The sequence below is a fragment of the Ylistrum balloti genome, unplaced genomic scaffold, assembly GCF_031769215.1.
Source record: "Ylistrum balloti isolate Yb309-2 unplaced genomic scaffold, AGI_CSIRO_Ybal_v1 Utg371446, whole genome shotgun sequence".
Taxonomy (NCBI): domain Eukaryota; kingdom Metazoa; phylum Mollusca; class Bivalvia; order Pectinida; family Pectinidae; genus Ylistrum; species Ylistrum balloti.
The window spans coordinates 270777-296554 of record NW_026782758.1 but is presented as its reverse complement, the minus strand read 5'-3'; the positions used below and the strand labels follow the sequence as shown (position 1 = coordinate 296554).

The following is a 25778-nucleotide window of genomic DNA, read 5'->3' as shown; positions in this document are numbered from 1 at the left end:
ATTGGAGTGAGCTCCCTTGTTTGACGTCATAATAAACAAACCCAGCTACACAGTGCAAGGCAGTCTTTCCCCAGAAGCATCCGGACGTGTTTGTGACCCAGCGAAAGGTAAGCCCCATTTTTTGCGTCATGTGTGATTTACATGTGTAGCTCTTTCATTATTCAAATCTAAATACTTTCAATGTGTTTCTTAACATTGTAATGAAGTTGATTTTGCAATCGATTAACCAGAATCGCCCATTCTTGCAGTGTAGCGCTAGCAGACGATCACGATACCGGCATGCAGCGATGAAGGTCACTCTATGTTGATACAAACGACCTTGCTTAAATGCGACAATCGCATTTGGTCCTCATTTCCGTCATTTCTTACTGTGTTTATTAAAATGCCCATCTAAAATATTGGGTAATTACTAAAAAAATATTCCCCAGTTGTATCGTCTCGTCACGACATCACCGTAAAAGCTATCGTGACCTTGTCCTTGAAGATTTGCGAACGTGACTTTTCCCCATCCTCACTGATCACACGAATCATGGAAATGATGTCAGTTCGTAATAATTGTAAAACGCGGGGGTTACCTTGACAGACTGTAGTCTTTTACTTACGGAATATCACTGATCATTTTTGTCAGTATAATTATTATGATTGTCCCTGTAAAATAGCCTATGTAACAGTTTACTATCGTATGGAAACTATTGTTTGTATATGTATATAATCTATTTTGAATATCCAACTCCTGTATTTGAAGCAGGTTTTTTTCCCCTTTCCTCTGTGAAGGGGACATTGATAAGACCAAAATAGATCTAGTTCTCATCGCAACACTTTTTAAACTGGTGTTTCCCTTGGTTTCCCTTTCTGCCCATACTTTCAGTGCTTTTTCCACTCTTGGTTTCCTTTTGACACCCACCTTCATACGACCTTGGCTTTTGTGAGGACATCAACTTACGAACCAAAACAAACTCACACATTAGTGCTTTCCATACCTCCCCATGACAGCCCACCCCATTGACATCTGTCCCACGACAGCACAGCTACCACTCCATAACATCACATATCACTCCTCCCCATGTGAGCACACCCAACTTTCCCAAGTGAGCATTCCTTCACCCCACCTCATTTAAGCACACTCCACTTTCCCATTTGTAGATTTTATGAAAACGTATGAGGATTTAGGATAATCTAATGATTGAAATTATTTATAATATTCATCATCTAAACTCCCCACTTGATGCTGTGGCTGATTTATTTATGTACCTTAGAAACAGAAATAGATTTATATCGTCTGAAAAGTTTGCATGCAAATCTGATTAAGATATAATTGTTTTTATATTGTAATGAATAATATCCAAGATAGAAAGGACATATAAAACATTCGGTCTGTTTGGCAGATGTAGGTATATTTAATAACATGGTAAAAACACCCTGAAATGTTGGAAATACTAAAAGTTGTAAAACTTCTGACTGTTCTGTTCCTGAGGTCAGTTAGGACAGGCAAAATTGGTTTGAAAACTCCCAGTCAAACCATCCTAATATAGTGCATCAGAAAATCCTGAACCGAAAGGACACTGGACCATAGATTTTATGCAGAGTGTTGGGTAAATACTCAGGTGTGTCACTAAAAAGTTCAGCCAGGGATTACTATTTTAATACTTCATAAGACTTATGTTCTCTTGTTCTTTTTTTACACAAATATTTGATTCTGTTGGCTTATAAACAACACAAACTTGTTATGATGCAATCAGGGCCGTGGGAACATTTGTAAATTGATCTAGCTAGATCTATGATGAATTTCATCAAATTAAATATCATATGCATGTTGAAATGGTTAATCTGGGTGTACAATTACCAGAAAAAACATAAGCAGATGATTCTGTTCTAGAAAAGATTTCCATGTGATGCTGTAGAATGGTTTTATCTACAGACTGCTGAGGTAGGTGTAGCCTTGATGATGATGGTGAAGGTAACTTTGTGCACCTGAAGGCTAATCAACACTGACAGGCTCTGTCTAATACATGTGTGTGTACACAAGTGAGAAGGGGAAGAGTAGGAAGTATATATTATAACTGTCTAGATACAGTCCTCTGTAGGTAGGATTGTACAGTATTGAGCAATGTAATTAGACCTAACAGAATCCAACAGTTTCAACACACATCACTATCAACAGGTTTAATTAATTTGATTGGTCAACTAACTTATTGTCTATTTATAAGTAAAACATTCACTGCTGTGGTCACTATTTACAGGTTTAATATCGTTGGCCAGCTAACTTACTGTCTATTTATAGGTAAAACTTTCATTGCTACGGTCAATATATACAGGATTAATATGGTTGATCAGGTAACTTAATGTCTATTTATAGGTAAAACTTTCACTGCTGTGGTCACTATATACAGGTTTAATATGGTTGGTCAGCTAACATAATGTCTATTTATAGGTAAAACTTTCACTGCTGTGGTCACTATATACAGGTTTAATATGGTTGGTCAGCTAACATAATGTCTATTTATAGGTAAAACTTTCACTGCTGTGGTCACTATATACAGGTTTGATATCGTTGGTCAGCTAACATAATGTCTATTTATAGGTAAAACTTTCACTGCTGTGGTCACTATATACAGGTTTGATATCGTTGGTCAGCTAACTTACTGTCTATTTATAGGTAAAACTTTCACTGCTGTGGTCACTATATACAGGTTTGATATCATTGGCCAGCTAACTTAATGTTTATTTATAGGTAAAACTTTCACTGCTGTGGTCACTATATACAGGTTTGATATCGTTGGTCAGCTAACATAATGTCTATTTATAGGTAAAACTTTCACTGCTGTGGTCACTATATACAGGTTTGATATCGTTGGTCAGCTAACTTACTGTCTATTTATAGGTAAAACTTTCACTGCTGTGGTCACTATATACAGGTGGTTATATACAGGTTTGATATCGTTGGTCAGCTAACTTAATGTCTATTTATAGGTAAAACTTTCACTGCTGTGGTCACTATATACAGGTTTGATATCGTTGGTCAGCTAACTTAATGTCTATTTATAGGTAAAACTTTCACTGCTGTGGTCACTATATACAGGTTTGATATCGTTGGTCAGCTAACTTACTGTCTATTTATAGGTAAAACTTTCACTGCTGTGGTCACTATATACAGGTTTGATATCGTTGGTCAGCTAACTTAATGTCTATTTATAGGTAAAACTTTCACTGCTGTGGTCACTATATACAGGTTTGATATCGTTGGTCAGCTAACTTACTGTCTATTTATAGGTAAAACTTTCACTGCTGTGGTCACTATATACAGGTTTGATATCGGGTAAACTTAATGTCTTTCTTTCACTGCTGTGGTCACTATATACAGGTTTGATATCGTTGGTCAGCTAACTTACTGTCTATTTATAGGTAAAACTTTCACTGCTGTGGTCACTATATACAGGTTTGATATCGTTGGTCAGCTAACTTAATGTCTATTTATAGGTAAAACTTTCACTGCTGTGGTCACTATATACAGGTTTGATATCGTTGGTCAGCTAACTTAATGTCTATTTATAGGTAAAACTTTCATTGCTGTGGTCACTATATACAGGTTTGATATCGTTGGTCAGCTAACTTACTGTCTATTTATAGGTAAAACTTTCACTGCTGTGGTCACTATATACAGGTTTGATATTGTTGGTCAGCTAACTTAATGTCTATTTATAGGTAAAACTTTCACTGCTGTGGTCACTATATACAGGTTTGGTATCGTTGGTCAGCTAACATAATGTCTATTTATAGGTAAAACTTTCACTGCTGTGGTCACTATACACAGGTTTGGTATCGTTGGTCAGCTAACTTAATGTTTATTTAAAGGTAAAACTTTTGCAGATGTGGTAACTATAAACAAGTAAATTTGAAAATTGTTTAAACAGAAGTTTAACAGGCCTGTGCATGTGGAATGGCTCTAAATAAAGCTGAAATACAACCTTAAAATACAGTTGATAAAAAGTAAACAGTTGATATTCTACTCTAAGTATTGAACAATTGGCCACTGGCCATGTTTTCTCACTATATGTGAGAGATTGATTGAAAGAAAATGGACAGATAATTCTTTCAACGAGGGTGTTATTTACATTTATGTAAATCTAATCAAATATTTCATAACAAAGTATACCAAACATGGGAACACTACCATCAGAAAGTCAAGGAGGACTGCTTGGGAGTCTTCAGTGAATACTTTTACAATATCCACAGGCAGTGATTATTTTAAGGAGTCCTCTTCATTTTTATTGCTAAAACCATTGGTTTCCACAATGTAAAATTAAGTATTTTCAGAAATTCTATCGAGTCCCACCAAAATTCTATGAGTACAGGACTCTGGATTCACATGTAGATTTATCACTGCAGTACTGGTCCTTCTGGTAAGGACACTTTGATGTCTAAATTCCAAAGGTAATTACATGGTGATATTTGAAAAAGAATGTTCCACCAAACACTGAAAAAGAAAAGGTTAATACATGGTTTATTGAATATTCTAGTAACTTTAAAAGTTTATAAAATATTCTAAAGATTAAAAAAAATGTTTGAGAACTTCAGATTTCAGTATGAAATGAAATAAAATATGAAACGATAAAACTTCATCTGCTTTACTACATGTTCAGCTGCTTATAGGAGAATCAACCTTGTTGGATGGACAGGTGACACAGTGGTAAATGCACCTATCTTCCACTTAGATGTCCAGTGGTGGGGTTCAATTCTCTGAGTTGATGTGGAATGGTATGGGAAGAAGTCACTTGCCAAACCACGTGGGTTTCCTCTGGGTATTCCATTTTCCTCCGACAGTAAGAGCCGTCGGCCCCTGCTCAGTTTTTACCATGGCCAATGGTAGTGCTGTAATGATCAGTTATGAAATACTTAGGTTGATTTTTTAAAATTTTGCAGCAGCCATATTGTGTATATCCTGATAACAACTGTTTGGAATGATGCTCCAGGCATAAGTGTAGTCTGGGAAAACTAGATGTGTCCCTTTTTAAGTCATGCAATGCAATACTAGTTATCTTTGAAATTCAGTGATAAAATAAGTCATTTGTTGGAGAGTTGATACACAGAACATGCATCACCCAAATTGTATGATATCATTCTAGATCAATATTTTTGATGACTTTTTAGAACAATGGCAACATTAACAAATGTAAGTGATATCAGTCACCATGACCAAATATGGAATATGAAATTTTTTTCATTGATACAAAACAGCTATTCCCACAAGTTTGCTAAATTAAATTGCTGGACATAGAATATATAGTCTGTTAACTTTAAAAGCCTGAGTAGTTGGGAAATCTGAGTTAATGATAACACATTTTGCGTCCTTATTAACATTTATTAGAGTTTGGTGACTTTTTGCTTCATACTAGGCAAATTATACTTATCTAAGTAAATGAAAGAAACGATGGTAAATCATTGGAAAAATCATTATTTTGAATGTTTTGTTTATTATTTGTTCTTCAAAGTCCACTAGCAAATTAATAAATGTTTAAAACATAGAAGATAAAAAGTCTGAAGTGACAAACACATGACAATACACCGGACTGATGATGTTAAAATCAAACAATGCATACCATAATACAGGTTTTTATGAAAAGGACTTATATGTGACCATTACAAATAACAATCTGAGTCAGAATTACTTTTCTTGATTTTGAGAGTCGTATTGTAAAATCATGCCTTATGAAAGTTAGACGTCAAGAGTTAACTTTTGGGAATGAAAACCATGGAAATCCGAAGAAAACACTGATAACTCTAGCCTGAGCTCTAGCCTGAGCTTGCCTATTACCTGTCGAGTGTTGATTTCTTGTGGTATTATTCAACTGTTTCAGAACCATAATGCCCACCTTTCCACAGTACCTTAGTCCTGAGAAGGAGGAGGAACTCCGAAACATTGCAAATGCCATAGTGGCTCCTGGCAAAGGTATCCTTGCTGCTGACGAGTCTACAGGTAAGTGTGACTCCTGACAAGGCCATCCTAGCTGTTTACGAGTCTACAGGTAAGTGTGACTCCTGACAAAGCCATCCTAGCTGCTGATGAGTCTACAGGTTAGTGTGACTCCTGACAAAGCCATCCTAGCTGCTGACGAGTTTACAGGTACGTGTGACTTCCAGCAAGGGTATTCTAGCTGCTGACAAGTCTATAGGTAAGTGTGACTCCCAGCAAGGTCATCCTAGCTGCTGACGAGTGTACAGGTGTGACTCCTGACAAGGTCATCCTAGCTGCTGATGAGTCTACAGGTATTTTGACCCGAAGGGTCAGGATGACCTTTGGATAGCCATTGTATTTTGTCTGTTGTCATGGGCTGTGTGTTGCTCATCAATTTCTCATTCAGATGACTTCTTCTCAATAACTGAAAGGCACAGGGTTTTTGTATTGTATTGTAGCATGCTGGGATAAAGGTCTACCAAGATTGTGCAAATAAATGACCTTGAATTACTTTCGAGGTCATAGGGGTCAAAGGTGTTAAAATCTTTACACATCTCAATAAACATAAAACCAAGGATGCAACTATGTTGCTTGTAGCATACTGGGATGAAAAGCTACATAGTTTGTTGAAATTGATGACCTTGGTTCACTTTCAAGGTCACAGGACTCAAATGTGTTAAAAGTTTAAGTTATGTCTTTTCAATAACCAAAAGGTCACTACTATTGGTATTGGTTGGGGGAGGGGGTGGTCGCTGGGGAGATGGATGGGCTACTAAATTTCTATAAAGATTGATTTTGATCCACGTTGTGTTGAGAACTTAAAAAACTCAACAAGCAATAGATCCACAGTCATGATATTTGTGTTGTAGCATGCTTGAGGAATAGGATTTCAAGTTTACAGATATTGACTTTATGAACTGACAAAGTCTTCTGTGTAAGCTGTTTAACAGTAGAGCAATACAGCTCTTTGATCCTCTATCATATATATGTTTTTATAGTCAGATGACCATTAAGGCCCATAGGCCTCATGTTGGAATTATGATTACTTAATTTGAAATTAGCGTTGCAATAAAAAAAAAAAAATTGGAAATTGGGCCAACATTCAGATTCTGAACAGACAGGAAAACTGATAACAGAACAAACTATTTATGTGATAAATAATTCCAGTATTTCTTGTATTACTCAGGATCCGTGGGAAAGAGATTCGCCCCTATCAATGTAGAGAACACTGAAGAGAATCGTCGCAGATATCGAGAACTTTTGTTCACTTCCGACAACGCTATCTCCGAAAACATCAGCGGTGTCATCATGTTTCATGAAACGTTTTACCAAAAGACAGCAGAGGGTGTCCCATTCACAAAGGTTCTTCAGGATAAAAACATCATTCCAGGCATCAAGGTTGACAAGGGAGTTGTACCACTAATGGGCACAGACAATGAATGTACCACACAAGGTTAGTTCTTGTATACACTAGATAATGTGTTTCTGCAGATTTTTCTGTCATCCTTTTGTTTTAGAAAATGTTTCAGCAGGAAAATCATGGAAGATAAGAGAAATATACCATTTTCAGCAAGTTTTAATCAAAATAGGTATAAAAGTAAATGAAAATTGGGGGGAAAAATGGATAGGTCCATTTCTCTTTTTAGGGGCCCAGATCTACTTACCCTCCTCTAGGATTATCTCAGGGTTTGTTGGAAGTGGTCTGTATCTTTAGTGTTGTACCTGTGTATTAAGTAAAGTTAGTAGCATTCATAATAGTTGTGGTAAAGCAATAATAAACTAACTTCACTTAACCCTAGTTGTGCAATTATCACTAAGATTGGAAAAAATAAAATGGTAGACAAAAGAACAAGCAAGGAGAAAGAAGAAACAGTTTTAAGAATCAATAAAAATCATGTGATGGGGAGAATTGAGATCCCTCTTGGATCTCTTGTTATCTGTAGAGAATTATAATACTGAGGCCCATTTTACCAATCTGGCATTGTGAGATTATGTAGCATTCCTTGTTATTTTGGTAAGTTTTGTTTCAGGTCTGGATGGCCTGAGTGAGAGATGCGCCCAATACAAGAAAGATGGAGCCCAGTTTGCTAAGTGGAGATGTGTTCTGAAGATCCAAAAAGAGACCCCCTCATATCAGGCTATGCTAGAGAATGCCAATGTCCTTGCCCGCTACGCCAGTATCTGTCAGCAGGTAAAAGGCATAAGAATTATTCTTCATAGTATATCTATTCTTCTTAAAGAAAAACCTGACATTTCCACTATCAACAATACCAACCATAAACAGTCATATGCTATTGTTTTTTCTCAGATAAATAGAAACTAATAAGGAGAACATCGCCTTAATTATTTTTTCACATGAAATGTTTATGCTATGTAATGATGCATGTATGTTTGTGTGTGTGTTATAATTGTTGTTGGTTTACAGAATGGCCTTGTGCCCATCGTCGAACCAGAAGTCCTCCCCGATGGTGAACATGATCTGGAAACTGCAGAAAAAGCAACAGAACAGGTTTGAATTGTAGTCTACTAATTAAGATAGAAAACTTTGTCTAGAAAATTGATTGTGCAAGAAAAAAACAAGTTGTTTTTACGGTACTTGATACTGCTGTTTAATATCAATTTTCTGTGGTTTTCCTGTTTATGTGGAAACATCTGGTGAAAATCACAAATTATGCCATGGTCTCCATTAGTTTCTATACTTGGACATGGTACAATTATAAATTATCTATTGTAAGAAAAATGAGTTACCCTGGTAACACTATCAGAACTTAATGTGTTACCTTATACAAAGGAAGTAACCATTCTGAATCACCACTTTTAGGTCCTCTGATCAAGATAACCTGTAAGTCATCAAGCTTTGTCTGTGCATAAACTTTTTCTTTTAAACCCTACTCCTCTTTCATACCTGGATGGATTTTAGCCATATTAGGTCTGATGCATCATTGGGTGACAGTTATCATTTCTGAAATTAAGAATTTTGATGTGATCCCTACTCCTCCTTTATGCCTGGGTGGATTTCAGCCATATTAGGTCTGATGCATCATTGGGTGACAGTTATCATTTCTGAAATTAAGAATTTGGATTTGATCCCTACTCCTCCTTTATGCCTGGGTGGATTTTAACAAGCTTTAGCCTGATTCATCATTTAGGGTAGGCAATTATTTCTTCGATATCTAGGGCCGTTTCCTCAAAAGGGAAGATAAGACAAAATTTTGCTTCAAAATGCTACTCCCTTTAATGCATAAAAGGCTTTCAACCAAATTTGGTCGATACATCATTTAGAGTTGAGAATCATTTCTTAAATTCAGGAAGTTGATTCATCACCTACAGACTTGGGGGCAGGGCCTCAAAAAGGGAAGTTAGACAAGGTTTTGCTTGGAAATGTTACTTTTTTAAATGCTTGCATGGATTTCAACCAAATTTAGTTTAAAACATCATTGAGAGTTGGGAATCTTAAGGGTCTTGATACTGGGCCTGTAGCTTGCATTTTCAACAAGCAACATGTCTGGAGTAATGGCAATTGTGTAGTGCATGTATAAAGAATATGATTTCAAGTTTGCTGATGTCTTGATGAACCAACAATGTCTTCTATGTAAGCTGTAGTGTTGTTGAGCGATTTATTTCAGGCCTATTTTGCCTCTTTCATATATAGGTCTTTATAGTCAGATTTTTTATCACTGAATGTTTCTCTATACAGGTGCTTGCGTTTACATACAAGGCTTTGGCTGACCACCATGTCTACTTGGAGGGAACCCTGTTGAAACCAAACATGATCACAGCTGGCATGTCCTGCAGTAAGAAAGGAACTCCTGCAGAAAATGCACGTGCAACAGTTCTTTGTCTCAGCCGAACAGTCCCTCCCGCTGTGGCTGGTAAGTCTTCATTTCTTTAATTTAATGTCAAGGATTCTACGTTGTTAGATTTAGTGTCAAGGATCTTAAGTTTTTAGATTTAGTGGGAAGGATCTTAAGTTGTAAGATTTAGTGTGAAGGATCTTAAGTTGTAAGATTTAGTGTCAAGGATCTTAAGTTGTAAGATTTAGTGTCAAAGATCTTAAGTTGTAAGATTTAGTATTAAGGATCTTAAGGTATTTAGTGTCATGGATCTTAAGTTGTAAGATTTAGTGTGAAGGATCTTAAGTTGTAAGATTTAGTGTCAAGGATCTTAAGTTGTAAGATTTAGTTTCTTAAGTTTTTTGATTTAGTGTGGAAGGATCTTAAGTTGTAAGATTTAGTGTCAAGGATCTTAAGTTTTTAGATTTAGTGTCAAGGATCTTAAGTTGTAAGATTTAGTGTCAAGGATCTTAAGTTGTAAGATTTAGTGTCAAAGATCTTAAGTTGTAAGATTTAGTATTAAGGATCTTAAGTTGTAAGATTTAGTGTCAAGGATCTTAAGTTGTAAGATTTAGTATTAAGGATCTTAAGTTGTAAGATTTAGTGTCAAGGATCTTAAGTTGTAAGATTTAGTGTCAAAGATCTTAAGTTGTAAGATTTAGTGTGAAGGATCTTAAGTTGTAAGATTTAGTGTCAAGGATCTTAAGTTGTAAGATTTAGTGTCAAGGATCTTAAGTTGTAAGATTTAGTGTAAGATTTAGTGTCAGGATCTTAAGTTGTAAGATTTAGTGTCAAGGATCTTAAGTTGTAAGATTTAGTGTCAAGGAAGGATCTTAAGTTGTAAGATTTAGTGTCAAGGATCTTAAGTTGTAAGATTTAGTGTCAAGGATCTTAAGTTGTAAGATTTAGTGTCAAGGATCTTAAGTTGTAAGATTTAGTTGTTGTAAGATTTAGTGTCATTAAGGATCTTAAGTTGTAAGATTTAGTGTCAAGGATCTTAAGTTGTAAGATTTAGTGTCAAGGATCTTAAGTTTTTAGATTTAGTGTCAAGGATCTTAAGTTGTAAGATTTAGTGTCAAGGATCTTAAGTTGTAAGATTTAGTGTCTTAAGATTTAGTCTTATTGTAAGATTTAGTGTCTTAAGTTGTAAGATTTAGTGTCAAGGATCTTAAGTTGTAAGATTTAGTGTCAAGGATCTTAAGTTGTAAGATTTAGTGTCAAAGGATCTTAAGTTGTAAGATTTAGTGTCAAGGATCTTAAGTTGTAAGATTTAGTGTCAAGGATCTTAAGTTGTAAGATTTAGTATTAGTGTGTAAGGATCTTAAGTTGTAAGATTTAGTGTCAAGGATCTTAAGTTGTAAGATTTAGTGTCAAAGATCTTAAGTTGTAAGATTTAGTGTCAAGGATCTTAAGTTGTAAGATTTAGTATTAAGGATCTTAAGTTGTAAGATTTAGTGTGAAGGATCTTAAGTTGTAAGATTTAGTGTGAAGGATCTTAAGTTGTAAGATTTAGTGTGAAGGATCTTAAGTTGTAAGATTTAGTGTCAAGGATCTTAAGTTGTAAGATTTAGTGTGAAGGATCTTAAGTTGTAAGATTTAGTGTCAAGGATCTTAAGTTGTAAGATTTAGTGTCAAGGATCTTAAGGATCTTAAGATGTAAGATTTAGTGTCAAGGATCTTAAGTTGTAAGATTTAGTGTCAAGGATCTTAAGTTGTAAGATTTAGTGTCAAGGATCTTAAGATTTAGTAAGATTTAGTGTGTAAGAAGGATCTTAAGTTGTAATTTAGTTTAGTGTAAGATTTATCTTAAGTTGTAAGATTTAGTGTGAAGGATCTTAAGTTGTAAGATTTAGTGTCATCTAATGTTAAGTGTCAAAGATCTTAAGTTGTAAGATTTAGTATTCAAGGATCTTAAGTTGTAAGATTTAGTGTCTTTAAGTTGTAAGATTTAGTGTCAAGGATCTTAAGTTGTAAGATTTAGTGTCAAGATCTTAAGTTGTAAGATTCAAGGATCTTAAGTTGTAAGATTTAGTGTCAAGGATCTTAAGTTAGATTTAGTGTCAAGGATCTTAAGTTGTAAGATTTAGTGTCAAGGATCTTAAGTTGTAAGATTTAGTGTCAAGGATCTTAAGTTGTAAGATTTAGTGTCAAGGATCTTAAGTTGTAAGATTTAGTGTGAAGGATCTTAAGTTGTAAGATTTAGTGTCAAGGATCTTAAGTTGTAAGATTTAGTATTAAGGATCTTAAGTTGTAAGATTTAGTGTCAAGGATCTTAAGTTGTAAGATTTAGTGTCAAGGATCTTAAGATTTAGTAAGATTTAGTGTAAGATTTAGGATCTTAAGTTGTAAGATTTAGTGTCAAGGATCTTAAGATGTAAGATTTAGTGTCAAGGATCTTAAGATGTAAGATTTAGTGTCAAGGATCTTAAGTTGTAAGATTTAGTGTCAAGGATCTAAGGATCTTAAGTTGTAAGATTTAGTGTCAAGGATCTTAAGTTGTAAGATTTAGTGTGTAAGATTTAGTGTCAAGGATCTTAAGTTGTAAGATTTAGTGTCATTTTAGTGTCAAGGATTTAGTATCAAGGATCTTAAGTTGTAAGATTTAGTGTCAAGGATCTTAAGTTGTAAGATTTAGTGTCAAGGATCTTAAGTTGTAAGATTTAGTGTCAAGGATCTTAAGTTGTAAGATTTAGTGTGAAGGATCTTAAGTGTAAGATTTAGTGTCAAGGATCTTAAGTTGTAAGATTTAGTGTCAAGGATCTTAAGATGTAAGATTTAGTGTCAAGGATCTTAAGTTGTAAGATTTAGTGTGAAGGATCTTAAGATGTAAGATTTAGTGTCATGGATCTTAAGTTGTAAGATTTAGTGTGAAGGATCTTAAGTTGTAAGATTTAGTGTCATGGATCTAATGTTAGATTTAGTGTCAAAGATCTTAAGTTGTAAGATTTAGTATTAAGGATCTTAAGTTGTAAGATTTAGTGTGAAGGATCTTAAGTTGTAAGATTTAGTGTCATGGATCTTAAGTTGTAAGATTTAGTAAGATTTAAGTTGTAAGATTTAGTGTTAAGGATCTTAAGTTGTAAGATTTAGTATTAATTTAGTGAAGGATCTTAAGTTGTAAGATTTAGTGTCAAGGATCTGAAGGATCTTAAGTTGTAAGATTTAGTGTCAAGGATCTTAAGTTGTAAGATTTAGTGTCAAGGATCTTAAGATGTAAGATTTAGTGTCAAGGATCTTAAGATGTAAGATTTAGTGTGAAGGATCTTAAGTTGTAAGATTTAGTGTCAAGGATCTTAAGATGTAAGATTTAGTGTCAAGGATCTTAAGTTGTAAGATTTAGTGTCAAGTATTAAGATCTTAAGATTTAGTAAGTATTTAGTGTCAAGGATCTTAAGTTGTAAGATTTAGTATTAAGGATCTTAAGTTGTAAGATTTAGTGTCAAGGATCTTAAGTTGTAAGATTTAGTGGGAAGGATCTTAAGTTGTAAGATTTAGTATTAAGGATCTTAAGTTGTAAGATTTAGTATTAAGGATCTTAAGTTGTAAGATTTAGTGTCAAGGATCTTAAGTTGTAAGATTTAGTGTCAAGGATCTTAAGTTGTAAGATTTAGTGTCAAGGATCTTAAGTTGTAAGATTTAGATTTAGTGTAAGATTTAGTGTCAAGGATCTTAAGTTGTAAGATTTAGTGTCAAAGATCTTAAGTTGTAAGATTTAGTGTCAAGGATCTTAAGTTGTAAGATTTAGTGTCAAAGATCTTAAGTTGTAAGATTTAGTGTGAAGGATCTTAAGTTGTAAGATTTAGTGTCATGGATCTTAAGTTGTAAGATTTAGTGTCAAGGATCTTAAGATGTAAGATTTAGTGTGAAGGATCTTAAGTTGTAAGATTTAGTGTCAAAGATCTTAAGTTGTAAGATTTAGTGTGAAGGATCTTAAGTTGTAAGATTTAGTGTCAAGGATCTTAAGTTGTAAGATTTAGTGTCATGGATCTAATGTTGTAAGATTTAGTGTCAAGGATCTTAAGTTGTAAGATTTAGTATTAAGGATCTTAAGTTGTAAGATTTAGTATTAAGGATCTTAAGTTGTAAGATTTAGTGTGAAGGATCTTAAGTTGTAAGATTTAGTGTCAAGGATCTTAAGTTGTAAGATTTAGTATTAAGGATCTTAAGTTGTAAGATTTAGTATTAAGGATCTTAAGTTGTTATCAGTTTTAATAAGGCAATATGAATCTCTGTTTCAAATTTTATTCGAAATTGTCAGTAAGATTATAACTTGAAAGGCTTACAATTTGATACACTGAATTCTTTATGAGCCTTAAATATAGATTTTCATTTTCTGAACAAATAATTGAGAGGACTGTTTATAAATCAATTATTTGACTGATGTCTTCAGGAGTGACATTCCTCTCTGGTGGTCAGTCTGAGGAAGATGCGTCCATAAACCTCAATGCCATCAACACAGACCCTGGCCGCAAACCCTGGCCACTCACCTTCTCATTCGGCCGGGCACTCCAGGCTAGTGTACTCAAGATCTGGCAAGGCAAGGATGAAAATGTGGCTGCAGCACAGAAACAGCTCATCATGAGGGCAAAGGTTGGTATTGGTGTTTATTCAAGACAAGAGTCAGGTCAGGCCATAAGTAAAATGTTCAACATTTGGATAAAAGCACTGGACTGAATTTGGTGAAACAGTAGATTCCTGTATGATTATCATTTATAATGTTTCTGTTGAGTTGCTGGCAGGGAAGACAAATTTCTTACGTTGGGAAAATATGTATATATAGTTTTTTCAAATAATGTGCTTATACTCAAAGTGTGGAATTATATTATGTAAGGGGGGTAACTCTCTTCTCTTTTACATGAAATAATCCAAAATGTAGCTCAAATTTATTAATTTCTTCTTGAATATGGCTAAGTGAATGTATTTTCTGTATTTTTTAATCAAAGTCTAATAGTTTGGCTGTGTTTTACCATATCAAGGTACTATTCAGTAAACTCCCAAGAGTATGCTTTTGTCTCCCTAAAATAAGTTTTGACTCCTGGATTTTACAGATTATGTCTACTTCACATGTGTTTATACTTACGTTTGTTATTTGACTGTTAATTGCCAAATTATACAGTTGAAGGCTAACTGTTGGGTTGTAATTTATCAAAATCAGCAAAGATTGATCTAAATGTTTACAATTGTAGGCCAATGGTTTGGCAGCTGTTGGTAAATACCAGGGTGACATGGAGAGTGCGGCGGCAGCTGATTCTCTTTTCGTGGCACAGCACGCCTACTAGACACCTAAGAATGCTCCCTTGCTTACCTCCCCTTATCAATGCTGTAGTTCTACACTGGACTATAGCAGAGACATTTTCCACTTGTAAGACTTTTATATTTTATTGAACAACTATATTAGATACATCCTGCTGCAGTGTGGGTTTATCACGAGATTCACTTTCTACAGGTAACACAAGACAATGTGATGGATATGATGTATTTTTAGACATTTTTAGATACTTAAAAATCTCAGCTCTAGGCATAATATGTACTGTTTACCACATGTTAAAAGATTGTACATTTTGTGAGATATTTTATTGTTGATGTCAGCATTTATTTAACTGTTATTTATTTGCTTAATAGAACAAAATAATGAATTTGCTTTAATTTCTGTGATCCCTCTCCACAATTAAACTGTATTAAACATATTACATGCATGTACAATAGTACAATTGTTTTTTATTGAATTGTAAAAGAATCAGAGATTAACTAGTATATTTGTTCTGTTTCACTTGGCACATGCTGTAATTAGTTTATGTGACATATCTATCACTACCACAAATACGCCCCCTCCCCTTGTGAAAAAACATAAACCAAAAGTATGGAGGGGCATTTTTACAGTAAAATAAGGTAGCCACTGAAATCCACTCTGTATATTAGTGTCTTGGATAATTGTACCTTACTATGACCAAAGATACCCGCTGTTATCAATGGTTTTTAATTTTGTTAGTAATTATCACTATTTGATAATGATTATGTCTATTTTGACGATGTTATGACACAATAATAAGAAAATAGAAATAATATTCAAGTTTATAACCCATTAGATTGATACCTATGGAAAAAAATCTACAGAATAATGTTGGCTCTTACCTATGACATGCAAGAACTTATTCCCAGACTTATATATTTTGTTTGGTAGCAAGGAAGTAAAAAATCCATTTGTTGCTATATTTCAGTGACAAAACGATATTAGAATCCTTCTGCTTGGTTTTTAAGTCATTGCGTTTGATATTCTCGGAAGTTTACCTTAATAAAGATGAAAGAGAACTTGTTATGAAGACAAGTGAGGGATGAAGTTTGACCTCATCAGACAAATAATCAGCAAAATGTCAGATGTGACAAATCTGATCAGTCCCAAAATCAAAATGTCAGATGTGACAAATCTGATCAGTCCCAAAATCAAAATGTCAGATGTGACAAATCTGATCAGTCCCAAAATCAAAATGTCAGATGTGACAAATCTGATCAGTCCCAAAATCAAAATGTCAGATGTGACAAATCTGATCAGTCCCAAAATCAAAATGATCAGTCCCAAAATCAAAATGTCAGATGTGACAAATCTGATCAGTCCCAAAATCAAAATGTCAGATGTGACAAATCTGATCAGTCCCAAAATCAAAATGGCAGATGTGACAAATCTGATCAGTCCCAAAATCAAAATGGCACAACTAGGGAACAAGGCAAACTCTTTAATGAAATTAGCGAAAAGTCTCTCTGTAGTTCTCAAGAAATAGTGATAACAATTTTTCAGTCAAATTAGAAGAAGGTTATTTGAAGCCTTGTAGCAGCTAGTGCTTCAAGTTTCAGGGAGGTAATTCAGATATCCAGAATTTAGATATAGGAAAAAGTCCGATCAGGAACTGGTTGAAGTGTTCCTCTATTTTACATGTGTATTTCTAAAGGATTAAATTGGTAGAATGATAACACTGATGTAGGCCTCTACGAAAAGTAAAAGTTTGTTATAATTCAACATTTGATCAGTAAGCACATGCCATGAACACATTTAGTCACATCCTTAATGAAAAAGGGGTTTTGAGAAGTTGGATGAGTTGCATGACAAACTGTCTTTTGCAATCCAAGGGAGACAATTTGTTAGTCACATTCAAGAATAACATGCTCTTCACCTATATGGATTGGTGTTTTGTAAAACTACCAACAAATGCTTATACACTGTGCTGTTATAAGCCCACCCCCAAACTTTGAGTTGGATGTGATGTAGTGGCTCCTGGGGTGATAAGTCCTAACTTTGAGTTACAGGTGTGTTGGCAGCATGCTTGGGATATTTATAAACAAACTGAATTGTGATCAGTGTAGTGAACTTCCCAGCAGAGTGAAGCAATAACAAGACACATTTGTATCCTCAGAATGTTTATTAAACAAAAATTAATATAGCCGTTACTTTTCCCCATAACAAAACCGGTGGCAATCTCGTATATACAATACCATTACAAATTTTACCTGGAACAAGTCATGTCTGAAAACTCTCCCTCAATTAATCCAAAATATAAAAAGATATCACCATCATCCATTACCATTCCTTCATATATAAAAGCAAATATAGAAATGTTTTAATGAAAAAGAAATACTCAAGATTTTGAATAAATGCATATCCATTGGACAAAAGCTCCTTTCTTGATGCCTAAAAGATGAAAATCTGAATTCATCATCCATTCTATCAATAAGGGTAATTGTTGGTCAGTTAAATTTTCAAAACAATTCAGTTTCTCTTCCAAATTTTAAATTTTAATCTAGGTCATGTGAAAATAGCACATTGGTCCCTGACTAAATTTAACATCCAGCAGAATACAAGCATTTCATAATTATTTGAATATATTTTAATACTTTTGGCATATCGGACTTCAAATATGTCATTTTTATTGTACACTTACATTTAGTAATAAGAACATGTTAAACGTGAACCTTATATTGATGCCTTAATTTCGGTGCTAAAGCTCATCAATCCCAATGTTGCTTGTACAAATAACATAATGAATTTCTATTTATGAACGTTGATCAATAACGAAAGTCCCCAATTAAGTTTATGGATGTACCAAAATCAGCTGATGATAAAATTTTGATTTCATTTAAAATGAGATGTTAAGATAGTCCCTCCATAGAATATATGTACACTGTGTATGTAAACTTTAGTAGCATCCATACTGCAGCTTTGTTAGCTGTGAATATCTTCAGAGATGATCTAACACCTGACCACAAGTATTTCATGTTGGTAAGTCTTCTTACATGTCGAGTTGAATCGTCCACTCCACCACGGTCAGTCATCTTGAACTATAAAATGGTGAGAGGAGTTATCCTCTCCACTGGTCAGTTGGGTGGTAAGTTGTCACTGTCCAGTTCAGTGGCTTGTCCTCACTCTTGTTTTCCGTGAGCCTTCAGCATGTGCTCTGCGAACCTATATAAACATTGTCAAGTAATGATCACAGAAAGGAAAATTTTTTAATGCTATTGGGAGGGACTTGAATTTTGAAAATAATTGGATTTTGAGGGAACTTTTATTCAACAGAATAAAATGCATACAAGAAAGAAATTTTAAACGAGATCCCCGAGGGATCTTGGTGCCCACCATTGTTTGCTCTTTATATACTCTTTGAAAGTTGGATCTTTTTCCCTTCTTTTCTCTTCTCTGTTTTTGATCTTAATGATAAGACATTTGAGCATTCCTTTGCAGAAATAGCGATGATAATCTTTATCTGCAAAATCAAAAATGGCCATCTGGAAGCCACTTTGTTTCTTTGAATCAGTCCCAAAATGAAACGAGCACAAAGATAGACCAAAGGGAACATACATATGAAATTTGAGAGATATCCATTCAGTACTTCTTAAGAAATAGCAATAACAATCTTTACTAGGCAAAATCCAAGATGGCTGCCTGTTGGCCATTTTGTTTTTCTGATCAGTCCGAAACTCAAACAGTCACAACTATGGAACTTAAGGCACCTATACATGAAATTTTGAGAAAAATCTACAGAGTAGTTCTTAGGAATACTCATAACATTCTTTCGAAGTCAAAATCCAAGATGGCCGCTTGTGGACCATTTTGTTTTTTTTGATCAGTACCAAAATCAAACAGGCACAACTAGGGATCAAGGAAAGCAAAGACATGAAACTTGAGAAAGATCTATGCTGTAGTTCTCAAGAAATATTGTTAACAAACTTTCAAAATACAAGACAGCTGCCTGTCAGTCATTTTCTTTTTTGATCAGTCCCAAAATCAAATTGGCACAACTAGGGACCAAGGGAAAAGTATGAAATTTAAGAAAGATCCATTCAGCACTTCTCAAGAAATAGTGATTACGAAATTTGTTTACGGACAGACAGAAGATGGACCATGGACGCAGAGCGATTTGAATAGCCCACCGTCTGATGATGGTTGGGTAAAAAAAAAAAAAATTGTTAGTTTCACAAAACTACATGATTTTACAAAATTTATTTATTGAATTGTAAGTTATGAATACATACAAGTATATTAAATGACTAATGGAATTTCAAAGTAATTTCATCATAATTAAATTAATATGTAGAAGTAATATGTGAAGTTTCATAACATACTTCTCATGACAGTCAGCAGCCAAGTCTCTCTTACAGGATTCTGTATGGGCCACCTTATACAGCACCTGTTAACAATAACAGGTATACAGCAGGGTTTACAGGTAATACACAATATAACAGGTATACAGCAGAGTTTACAGGTAGTACACAACATTACAGGTAAACAACATAGTTTACAGGTAGTACACAACATTACAGGTATACATTAGGGTTTACAGGTAATACATAACATTACAGGTATACAGCAGAGTTTATAGGTAGAACACAACATTACAGGTATATAGCATAGTTATGAATGAGAGTCTGATCTCTGTATGACTGAGTGAATGTGAGTCTGATCTCTGTATGACTGAGTGACTGTGAGTCTGATCTCTGTGTGACTGTGAGTCTGATCTCTGTATGACTGTGAGTCTGATCTCTGTATGACTGAGTGACTGTGAGTCTGATCTCTGTGTGACTGTGAGTCTGATCTCTGTGTGACTGTGAGTCTGATCTCTGTATGACTGAGTGAATGTGAGTCTGATCTCTGTATGACTGAGTGACTGTGAGTCTGATCTCTGTATGACTGCGAGTGACTGTGAGTCTGATCTCTGTGTGACTGAGTGAATGTGAGTCTGATCTCTGTATGACTGAGTGACTGTGAGTCTGATCTCTGTGTGACTGAGTGACTGTGAGTGACTGATCTGATCTCTGTATGACTATGAGTCTGATCTCTGTATGTTGACTGAGTGACTGTGAGTCTGATCTCTGTATGACTGAGTGACTGTGAGTCTGATCTCTGTATGACTGAGTGACTGTGAGTCTGATCTCTGTATGACTGAGTGACTGTGAGTCTGATCTCTGTATGACTGAGTGACTGTGAGTCTGATCTCTGTATGACTGTGAGTCTGATCTCTGTGTGACTGTGAGTCTGATCTCTGTATGACTGTGAGTCTGATCTCTGTGTGAATGTGAGTCTGATCTCTGTATGACTGAGTGACTGTGAGTCTGATCTCTGTATGACTGAGTGAATGTGAGTATGATCTCTGTATGACTGAGTGAATGTGAGTATGATCTCTGTATGACTGAGTGAATGTGAGTATGATCTCTGTATGAGTATGATCTCTGTATGACTGAGTGACTGTGAGTCTGATCTCTGTATGACTGTGTGACTGTGAGTCTGATCTCTGTATGACTGAGTGACTGTGAGTCTGATCTCTGTATGACTGAGTGACTGTGAGTCTGATCTCTGTATGACTGAGTGACTGTGAGTCTGATCTCTGTATGACTGAGTGAATGTGAGTCTGATCTCTGTATGACTGAGTGAATGTGAGTCTGATCTCTGTATGACTGAGTGAATGTGAGTCTGATCTCTGTATGACTGAGTGACTGTGAGTCTGATCTCTGTATGACTGAGTGACTGTGAGTCTGATCTCTGTATGACTGAGTGACTGTGAGTCTGATCTCTGTATGACTGTGTGACTGTGAGTCTGATCTCTGTATGACTGAGTGAATGTGAGTCTGATCTCTGTATGACTGTGAGTCTGATCTCTGTATGTGATCTGAGTCTGTGTGACTGTGAGTGAGTCTGATCTCTGTATGACTGAGTGATCTGTGAGTCTGATCTCTGTATGACTGAGTGACTGTCTGATCTCTGTATGACTGAGTGATCTGTGAGTCTGATCTCTGTATGACTGTGAGTGTGAGTCTGATCTCTGTATGACTGTGAGTCTGATCTGACTGTGAGTCTGATCTCTGTATGACTGAGTGACTGTGAGTCTGATCTCTGTATGACTGAGTGAGTGACTGTGAGTCTGATCTCTGTATGACTGAGTGACTGTGAGTCTGATCTCTGTATGACTGAGTGACTGTGAGTCTGATCTCTGTATGACTGAGTGACTGTGAGTCTGATCTCTGTATGACTGAGTGAATGTGAGTCTGATCTCTGTATGACTGAGTGACTGTGAGTCTGATCTCTGTATGACTGAGTGACTGTGAGTCTGATCTCTGTATGACTGAGTGACTCTGATCTCTGTGAGTGAGTCTGATCTCTGTGAGTGACTGTGAGTCTGATCTCTGTATGACTGAGTGAATGTGAGTCTGATCTCTGTATGACTGAGTGACTGTGAGTCTGATCTCTGTATGACTGAGTGACTGTGAGTCTGATCTCTGTATGACTGTGAGTCTGATCTCTGTATGACTGTGTGACTGTGAGTCTGATCTCTGTATGACTGAGTGACTGTGAGTATGATCTCTGTATGACTGAGTGACTGTGAGTCTGATCTCTGTGTGACTGTGAGTCTGATCTCTGTATGACTGAGTGACTGTGAGTCTGATCTCTGTATGACTGAGTGACTGTGAGTCTGATCTCTGTATGACTGAGTGACTGTGAGTCTGATCTCTGTGTGACTGTGAGTCTGATCTCTGTATGACTGTGAGTCTGATCTCTGTATGACTGTGAGTCTGATCTCTGTATGACTGTGAGTCTGATCTCTGTGTGACTGTGAGTCTGATCTCTGTATGACTGAGTGACTGTGAGTCTGATCTCTGTATGACTGTGAGTCTGATCTCTGTGTGACTGTGAGTCTGATCTCTGTGTGACTGTGAGTCTGATCTCTGTATGACTGTGAGTCTGATCTCTGTGTGACTGTGAGTCTGATCTCTGTGTGACTGTGAGTCTGATCTCTGTGTGACTGTGAGTCTGATCTCTGTGTGAATGTGAGTCTGATCTCTGTGTGACTGTGAGTCTGATCTCTGTGTGACTGTGAGTCTGATCTCTGTGTGACTGTGAGTCTGATCTCTTAGTCTGATCTCTGTATGACTGATCTCTGTCTGACTGTGTGACTGTGAGTCTGATCTCTGTGTGACTGTGAGTCTGATCTCTGTGTAAATGTGAGTCTGATCTCTGTGTGACTGTGAGTCTGATCTCTGTATGACTGTGTGAATGTGAGTCTGATCTCTGTGTGACTGTGAGTCTGATCTCTGTGTGACTGTGAGTCTGATCTCTGTGTGACTGTGAGTCTGATCTCTGTGTGACTGTGAGTCTGATCTCTGTGTGACTGTGAGTCTGATCTCTGTGTGACTGTGAGTCTGATCTCTGTGTGACTGTGAGTCTGATCTCTGTGTGACTGTGAGTCTGATCTCTGTGTGACTGTGAGTCTGATCTCTGTGTGAATGTGAGTCTGATCTCTGTGTGACTGTGAGTCTGATCTCTGTGTGACTGTGAGTCTGATCTCTGTGTGACTGTGAGTCTGATCTCTGTATGACTGCGAGTCTGATCTCTGTGACTGTGAGTTTGATCTCTGTGTGACTGTGAGTGACTGTGAGTCTGATCTCTGTGTGACAGTGAGTGACTAAGTCTGATCTCTGTGTGGCTGTGAGTCTGATCTCTTAGTGATCACGAGTCTGATCTCTGTAGATTTGGAATTTATCCATGATCCCTGTGACCTTCAGTTTGTCTATGAACTTCAAGTGAATTTAATTTGTCTGTGATCTTTGTTTGACCTTGAGTTTTGTGATATCTTTCTGACTTTGATTTTGTTTGCAATCCTTGAGTTTCTGTTTGAGCTCTGTTTGGCTCTGACTTAATTTATAAACTCTGTGTAACCTTAAGTTTGTCAAAGTGATCTTGAACTTGTCTGGTCACTGTTTGAACTTTTCTTTTGTTTTAATGACTATATGACCCTAAACAATATCACTGACCTTTGTGTAACCTTGACCAATACTTACCAGGAAAACCAGACTGTGTAGGAGGACTGTGTAGAAGAAAGTTATAGTGCGGGCTGTCTTGTTACCCATGATAAACCGTCCCTATAATAAAAACATCAGTGTTCTATATACAAATACAGTAACAAAAGGCAAACCATCACTGTATTAGTTACAGTAGTAAAAATCAACATCTCTCATCAATCCAAAATATGGCCCATATGTCTCTCTGGTAACAGAGGGGGCTAAGTAAATGTCTCTTTCTACTGGTAACATATACTGAGGGGGCTAATCTAGACAAAATTACTGGTAACAAAGGGGGCTACATACAAACAATATATCTACTGGTAACAGAGGGGGCTACATACAGACATTATATCTACTGGTAACAGAGGGGGCTAAATATATATACTGGTAACAAATATACAGACAATATATCTACTGGTAACAGAGGGTACATACAGACAATATATCTACTGGTAACAGAGGTAACAGAGGGGGCTACATACAGACAATATATATACTGGTAACAGAGGGGGCTACATACAGACAATAGATCTACTGGTAACAGAGGGGGCTACATACAGACAATATATATACTGGTAACAGAGGGGGCTACATACAGACAATAGATCTACTGGTAACAGAGGGGGCTACATACAGACAATAGATCTACTGGTAACAGAGGGGGCTACATACAGACAATATATATACTGGTAACAGAGGGGGCTACATACAGACAATATATATACTGGTAACAGAGGGGGCTACATACAGACAATATATCTACTGGTAACAGAGGGGGCTACATACAGACAATATATATACTGGTAACAGAGGGGGCTACATACAGACAATATATCTACTGGTAACAGAGGGGGCTACATACAGACAATATATATACTGGTAACAGAGGGGGCTACATACAGACAATATATATACTGGTAACAGAGGGGGCTACATACAGACAATATATATACTGGTAACAGAGGGGGCTACATACAGACAATATATCTACTGGTAACAGAGGGGGCTACATACAGACAATATATATACTGGTAACAGAGGGGGCTACATACAGACAATATATATACTGGTAACAGAGGGGGCTACTACAACAGAGGGGGCTACAGACAATATATATACTGGTAACAGAGGGGGCTACATACAGACAATATATATACTGGTAACAGAGGGGGCTACATACAGACAATATATCTACTGGTAACAGAGGGGGCTACATACAGACAATATATATACTGGTAACAGAGGGGGCTACATACAGACAATATATATACTGGTAACAGAGGGGGCTACATACAGACAATATATATACTGGTAACAGAGGGGGCTACATACAGACAATATATATACTGGTAACAGAGGGGGCTACATACAGACAATATATATATATACTGGTAACAGAGGGGGCTACATACAGACAATATATATACTGGTAACAGAGGGGGCTACATACAGACAATATATCTACTGGTAACAGAGGGGGCTACATACAGACAATATATCTACTGGTAACAGAGGGGGCTACATACAGACAATATATCTACTGGTAACAGAGGGGGCTACATACAGACAATATATATACTGGTAACAGAGGGGGCTACATACAGACAATATATACATACAGACAATATATATACTGGTAACAGAGGGGGCTACATACAGACAATATATATACTGGTAACAGAGGGGGCTACATACAGACAATATATATACTGGTAACAGAGGGGGCTACATACAGACAATATATATACTGGTAACAAAGGGGGCTACATACAGACAATAGATCTACTGGTAACAGAGGGGGCTACATACAGACAATATATCTACTGGTAACAGAGGGGGCTACATACAGACAATATATATACTGGTAACAGAGGGGGCTACATACAGACAATATATATACTGGTAACAAAGGGGGCTACATACAGACAATATATATACTGGTAACAGAGGGGGCTACATACAGACAATATATATACTGGTAACAGAGGGGGCTACATACAGACAATATATATACTGGTAACAAAGGGGGCTACATACAGACAATATATATACTGGTAACAGAGGGGGCTACATACAGACAATATATATACTGGTAACAGAGGGGGCTACATACAGACAATAGATCTACTGGTAACAGAGGGGGCTACATACAGACAATAGATCTACTGGTAACAAAGGGGGCTACATACAGACAATATATATACTACTGGTAACAGAGGGGGCTACATACAGACAATATATATACTGGTAACAGAGGGGGCTACATACAGACAATATATATACTGGTAACAGAGGGGGCTACATACAGACAATATATATACTGGTAACAGAGGGGGCTACATACAGACAATATATATACTGGTAACAGAGGGGGCACATATATACTGGTAACAGAGGGGGCTACATACATCTACTGGTAACAATATATATATATACTGGTAACAAAGGGGGCTACATACAGACAATATATATATGGTATACAGACAATACTGGTAACAAAGGGGGCTACATACAGACAATATATCTACTGGTAACAAAGGGGGCTACATACAGACATTATATCTACTGGTAACAAAGGGGGCTACATACAGACAATATATCTACTGGTAACAGAGGGGGCTACATACAGACAATATATATACTGGTAACAAAGGGGGCTACATACAGACAAT

The 25778-nt window shown here is 36.2% G+C and overlaps 1 protein-coding gene across 1 annotated transcript; it reads left to right on the top strand.

The window, feature by feature from the left end:
• LOC132562556 (fructose-bisphosphate aldolase-like) lies at positions 1-15489 on the top strand. The gene is made up of 8 exons (XM_060227303.1): positions 1-107; positions 5856-5974; positions 7140-7406; positions 7984-8144; positions 8379-8462; positions 9651-9825; positions 14177-14376; positions 14973-15489. The coding sequence occupies exons 2-8, from the start codon at positions 5863-5865 to the stop codon at positions 15063-15065; spliced, it is 1092 nt and encodes a 363-aa protein (XP_060083286.1). The 5' UTR covers positions 1-107; positions 5856-5862; the 3' UTR covers positions 15066-15489.
• Positions 15490-25778: the final 10289 nt, after the last annotated feature.

Coding starts and splice junctions, on each gene's coding strand:
- LOC132562556 (XM_060227303.1), top strand. CDS start 5,863: ATGCCCACCTTTCCACAGTACCTTAGTCCTGAGAAGGAGGAGGAACTC. Junction 8,463..9,650: donor CAGAAAAAGCAACAGAACAG/GTTTGAATTGTA, acceptor TTCTCTATACAG/GTGCTTGCGTTTACATACAA. Junction 14,377..14,972: donor AGCTCATCATGAGGGCAAAG/GTTGGTATTGGT, acceptor TTACAATTGTAG/GCCAATGGTTTGGCAGCTGT.